This window comes from Sorex fumeus, unplaced genomic scaffold (assembly GCF_029834395.1).
Source record: "Sorex fumeus unplaced genomic scaffold, SorFum_2.1 ptg000073l, whole genome shotgun sequence".
NCBI lineage: Eukaryota > Metazoa > Chordata > Mammalia > Eulipotyphla > Soricidae > Sorex > Sorex fumeus.
In genome coordinates this window covers 13,822,817-13,829,126 of record NW_026606130.1, presented here as the reverse complement: position 1 = coordinate 13,829,126, position 6,310 = coordinate 13,822,817, and the positions used below count along the sequence as shown (strand labels likewise).

General features: G+C 38.9%; 1 protein-coding gene across 2 annotated transcripts; it reads left to right on the top strand.

Annotated features, from left to right (window-relative positions):
- The first annotated feature begins 644 nt into the window (after positions 1 to 644).
- LOC130038218 (histone H2A.V-like) lies at positions 645 to 1,031 on the top strand. Of its 2 annotated transcripts, XM_056130151.1 has the most exons (2): positions 648 to 734; positions 843 to 1,031. In XM_056130151.1, the coding sequence occupies exons 1-2, from the start codon at positions 648 to 650 to the stop codon at positions 1,029 to 1,031; spliced, it is 276 nt and encodes a 91-aa protein (XP_055986126.1). The 2 variants fall into 2 exon arrangements, with proteins under 2 accessions (XP_055986127.1, XP_055986126.1); XM_056130152.1 differs by having other exon boundaries at positions 645 to 1,031.
- Positions 1,032 to 6,310: the final 5,279 nt, after the last annotated feature.

Here is a 6,310-nt window from a genome sequence, read left to right as displayed (position 1 = left end):
AGGTCCATTCAGTCCCTCATCGGGACCCTGCTTTTGGGGTGTTAGGAACTAAGGGCAACTGAGGCTTAAGTCAAGAAAGCAGATGCCTGGGAGTGAATAATATTCAAAGCCAATCAAATCCTAAGTTACAAAGCATAATGTTAATGGTCTTCCTATATCTATACAAAAAGGATACTGCTTTAAAGTAAACTGTTCATAAGGCATAAGGAGAGGAGAAAGGCAATATTTCACTTATACATATAAAATCATAGATTTCTGGGAAACTGACCTTACAAATTAACAGTCTGATTAAGGGGAAAGCTGATTAACTGGGTGGGAAGGAGAGCATAGGGAAGAATTTACAGATAAACACAATGGAAGTGCCTCAGGAGCACTGAGATGGGTGTAACCAGATAAGTCTAAGCTTCTTGTGGAAGAAGGACAAAGCAATGTTATCCTACAATTTTTGACAACACAATGGTGGAGAGTTTGCTGTCAGAATATTGAATTCATGAAAATACAATTAACAACAATGGTATCTAAGAACAAATGGCATCTTAGAACGGTGTCTAAGAAAAAAAAAGTCTGCAATAAATATAAATTTTAGGCCTCGGCGTTCGGTGCTGCAGGAGTGGCGGCAGCGGTACTGGGCGGGAGCTGCCAAGACTATGACTGGAGGCAAAGCTGGAAAGAACCATGGGAAGGCCAAGGCGAAGGCAATGTCTCGCTCCCAGAGAGCTGGGCTGCATTTTCTTGTTGACCGCATCCACAGACAACTGAAAACGTGCACCACGAGTCACGGAAAGGTTGGTTCCATAGCCGTGGTGTACAGTGCAGTCATCATGGAGTACCTCACTGTCGAGGTGCTCGAGCTAGCAGGGAACACTTCCACGGACCTCAAAGTAAAGCAGATCACTCCACACCACTTGCAGCTCACCATCCGTGGCGATGAGAAGCTGGATTCTCTCATCAAGGCTACCATAGCTGGTAGTGGTGTGATCCCTCACATCCACAAGTCCATCGGGAAGAAGGGGCAGCAGAAGACTGCCTAGGGCTATTTCAACAATTCTCTGTCCTGACATCATGCTGTTGCTGGAACGGAAGATGAAGGGGCCGCGGGAGGGTGTGTGGGGGAGGATTGGAGAGCATTTCAGTGGAAAGTATAGACGGTTACTGTAGACAGAGAGAGAAACATTTATGCGATCTTTGACTCTAAGATGGATGAAAGTATCTTCATGTAGCAACAGTGACGTGTTGATTGGCAAGGTTTCTCCCATGTATTTTATACAAAAATGGAATTGATAAACCATTTTTTACAAAAGTTAATTGGTCTCAAAACTTTTCTGTTTGTGATGTGTTAGAAATACTCTGCTCAGTATTTTATAAAAATTAAATATTAATTAGAGTAGTTTTAAATTGGGAATATAGCTTCACCGTGATTGATACTGTACCACAGAGCCGTAGATTCTATCTGTAATATGACCATCATGGCAAGTACCACAACAGGGAAAACTTGCCTGCCCAACCTGGGTACCCTAGCCATTAGGAGCCGTGTCCCAGGTTTAAAGATGTGAAAAGTTGAAAGTGATAATATTGTGGAATTATCTGAATTACTTACTGAGTAGTTACTATGTGTCTTGCCCTGTGCTGTGTGCCTTACTGATTGAGACATTTTATTTGGGGGCCTGGAGAGATGATAGTGTGGAGAAGGCGCTTGCCTTGCATGCAGTCGACCCAGGTTAAATCTTAGGCATCCCCCTGAACCCTGCCAGGAGTGATGAATGAGTGCAGAGCCAGAAGTAATCCCTGAGCACTACTGGGTGCGTGACCGATCCATAAAAACAAGAACAGTTTGGCTCTGCGATTTGAGTCCAGAGCCTGACACATGGCACATAGACAATGTCTGTGCTCTGCTCCCAGCCAGCACACCCTGCCCACTTAGTACTGAGATGTTGCTACTCTGTTTCCTGCAGGGTATGTACACAGAAGTTAAAGGATTTTAAGGATAGTAGATACATGAGACAGATAGATTGCTCAATAGCTGGAAGCCTGCCCCCATGAGCAAAGGGGAAAAGGCAGCTGGAATAGAGAAGGGATCATTAACAAAAAGATGGCTGGAGAAATCGGTCGGGATGGGAGATGTGAGCAGAAAGGATGAAACATGAGAACCTCTTAGTGTCTGTATTGCAAACCATAATGCCCAAAAGTAGAGAGAGATTATGGGGAATCATGTCTGCCATGGAGGCAGACGGAGGGTGGAAAAGGGGGGGTATTCCGGGGATATTGGTGGTGAGGAATGTGCGCTGGTGGAGGGATGGGTCTTTGATCATTGTGTGATTGTAACCCAAACATGAAAGCTTATAAGTATCTCACAGTGATTCAATAAATCTTTTAAATGGAAAAAAAGAAATTAAAGGATTTTCCAGCACGCTTTTATCTAGCAGAGAAAGTCTAGGTAAAGGCTGAGATGTGACTCAGTCTAAAGCTCACACATTTACCTGGAATTGAAGTTTAATGTGTAATCCCATCAACGGCCAAGACTCAGTGACTATAAAAACCAGCTCCCGGAACCTATTATGACATCCTATTATGACATCTTATCTCATTCTTATTTTGGACAAACTGGCAGGCTACCGAATGTAGCCTGCCCACACGGCAGAGTCTGGCAAACTCCCTGTGTCGTACCCAATATGCCAAATACCAGTAAGAATGATGGGTCTCATTCTCCTAAAGAGCCTTGAATATAATCTCAGGGCTAGGATGAAGGAGACGTTACTGGGGCCTGCTCGAGGCAATCGATGATTAACAGGATGATTTGTGATTTGTGATTGTGTGAAGTTTAATGTATCGGTTTTCTACTTTTGGCTCAGAATTACAACTTTCAGTGTTTTTATTGATAACAGTGGCATTTTGTGATTTGTATAGTATTTTTAGAGTGATTTGTCAGTTTCTAAATAACTTAATAGATCTAATTAATGTAGTAGTTCATGATCCATCAGAAAATTCTATTTTCTGCCAGGAAGTTTTCATTAAAAATGAAAAGTTTAATGTTTTATAATCCAGTACTAAATAAGACTCAACTTTTAAAAATTTCAAAAATATACAAAAAAGAGAATAGTGTAACAAAAAATAAATTTTAACATGAGATTTGGAACCAGGGATATGGTTCAGAGATAGAGCTCCTGCCTTTTATATGTGAGGTCCTGGGTTTGATCCAGGCACAGCAAAACTTTTTAAAAGATAATTTTTTAAAGTCTTTATTATAGTTCATAAAATGGAGTTACAGCAGTGTCAAGTGTATTGCACAAAGCTTCTGTATACCAGGGCCACGAAGGTGTTGCACATCCTCTACCAATGTTGCCACCCTTGCTCTAATCTATTCCACCACCCTCTGTTTGTTAATAAATTTTGTAATGCAAGGTCAAGGATTTGTCATTATTTGAAAATGTCAGTTCCTTTGTTTGATCTTATTTCATAGCTGATTGAGATAATCTGTCATTTCTTCTTCTCCCTCTGACTTATTTTACTTAACATGATGCTTTCCAGTTCCATCCAAACAGAAGAATTTCATCTTCCCTTACAACTGCATAGAATTTCATTATGTATGTAACACAACTTCTTTTTGTTTTTTATTTTAGAGTCACACCTGGCAGTGCTCAGGAATTACTTCTGACTCTGTACTCAGGGATAACTCCTGGGAGTGTTGTGTGTACCACATGAGGTACCAGGGATCAAACCCAGGGCAAGCACATTGCACAGTCTTTTTGGCATCTCAATGTTTATAACTTTTATTTACACAATTACTATATGTTCACCCGCACAAAGACAGACATTTTTTGAAGACATTTTGATCTCACTATGTAATATTGAGGAACACCATCTTTCTCACTATATTGAGTAGCAATATTGAGGGGCAATATCTATCTCACTAAGCAATATATTTATTTTGCAGATGTGGAAAATGACACTTTTCATAGTAGGTCTGTGACAAAAATCAGGATTTATGCTTAATTTAATTTATGATTAATTTATGCTTAATTTATTCACCTTTTATGACCTAGATTGTTTCTATACATTTATGCTTTCATCCATAATCTCTCACCTAGTACAAATCATGAGTATTATGAAGTCTCAGAAAATTAGTTAATCAATCAATTGAACAAATCTACTTTTTCTATCAACTGTCTAAAGGAATCTGGTCTATTGAAAGTATTGACTTTTAAATTTACACAACAGATTTTCCACTTGTAGTCCACCAAGCTTTACCCTTACTCTAATGTTTTCATTTCCTACTCTTCATTACCTATGGTGAGAAGAATTCATTCTGACTAAAGCTGTTTTTATTTCTTTTCAAATTTTGTTCAAGTACATTCATAGTAAGCTAAAAGAGGCTTGGAAGGCAATCCAGTTTCTGCACTATCACCTTCAGCTAGATCCTTCTTGGTCTTTCACTAAAATCTTGCTGTATGTTAGGCATAAATCTTAAAACAAAAATATATTTCTGCATTCTGAAGTTATTTGCTATTGTTTTGGAGTCACATCCTTTACAAATCGGGGATGACTTCTGAATATTTTCTCAGTAATCACTCTAGATTGTGCTCAGGAAAACATGAAGTACAAAATCTTCAACTCAGATTGGCTGCATGCAAGACAAACATCCCACCTGCCCTACTATATCTCTGCCCCCTTTGAAGATATTTTGACTGAGGTAATATTGTAGTGGAGAATAAACATATAAAAAGTACATTTCAAGTGAGTGAGTACACTAGTGAGGCATGAAGGCCACCCAGATTCTCTCTCTCACATCCCATATGGCTAAGCTAGGATTGATATATGAACACAGAACCAGGAATTAGCCCTGAGCATTATTGGGTGCAGTTTCAAAATAAAAAAGTAATTCATCTTTCAATAATCATTAATCATATTTAATAACAATTTAAAGAATATGTGTTTAGTGTTGAAACTTATCCTAAACTCTGGAATCCCCACCAAAAACTAGCAAACCAAGAACCCTAAATTGTAGTCCTTGCATTCTAGTCATATAAACAAATAACCTAAAAGCACTGTTATGAGGCCATAAATGAGGTACATATAAAAATGTAGTACACTTTTTTCGGTGCCTTAGCAGTTACACTCACAAGCTACCACTGGCACTATAAATCTCATTAACGGCGACGATCCAGAGACTCAATATAAATTATTCCGAAGAGAGCATAAAACAATAGGCAATAGCTTATAGCCATGCCACTGAACCCTGCTCCAGGCTGTTTCATTTGGGGCAACCTGGAGGGGGGTGGGTGTGACCCCTCTCTGCCCCAACAGAGCCAACCCTGCAGCCGAAAACCCCCAGAACTCAACCGCCACCATACTTACAGCTGTTATCTACATGTTTGGACAAGCCTCACCCATGAGTCAATCTCCTGGACACCTCATACTTTACACCACCAATATAGCCAATCAATATACACCACATGTGATTTGGTTTAAAGTAGAAAGTAACCAATCTTAGAAGGAAATATATTTATACAGATATTGAAATCAGCACAAAAGGTTTAACCTATAATAACATGTTACTAATCTCTTATAGAAGGGCTTAATGGCTCCTGGGTGAAATTCAACAATCTTCACACATTTCCCTCTAAAAAAACCTTTTTTGGTCTCAGTTTTACTGCATAATTCATAACAAGCAATACAAAACAAATTACTTAGGTTCTGCTTTGGGGTAGGATTTGGGGTTCGGGATGGAAATATGGTGGTGGGAAATTGTAATGGTGGGATTGGTGTTTGAATATTAAATGTAGTCAAATATTGTGAACAAATTTATAAAAATAAAATAAAAATATAAAAAATATAGGACACTTTGTCTTGGTTATGAAAATCATTTAAGCTTAGCCCAGTTTAAAAGCAGTGGTAGAAAATAGTAAAGTGATCTTTCCTCATTATGTTGTACATAAAAAGATATACTAGAGGCTTGAGAGATAGTACAGTGAGTAGAGTGCTTCCCTTGCATGTGGTTAACCCAGGTTCCACCTCCTGCACCCCATTTGGTCTTCTGAGATCCACCAGGAATGATCTCTGAGTGCAGAGCAAGGAGTAAACTCAGAGCACTACTGGATAAGGCCTCAACATGAAAACAAAACAAAAAAAACAACTAAATTAAGGTAGACTAATTAGTTCAAACTACTCTCAGAAGTTTTTTGAGTTATGTTGTTTGAGTAATTTAAAAACCTTGAACTTCATTTTTTCTCTCCTATATAAAGGGGAGAACTTTCACCTCTTAAACTTTTGTGATAATTTCCTTAAAAACATGTGGATAAAGCATCCAGTGCAG

Excerpts from the sequence above, each read along its gene's own strand:
- LOC130038218 (XM_056130152.1), top strand. The coding sequence starts at position 648 with ATGACTGGAGGCAAAGCTGGAAAGAACCATGGGAAGGCCAAGGCGAAG.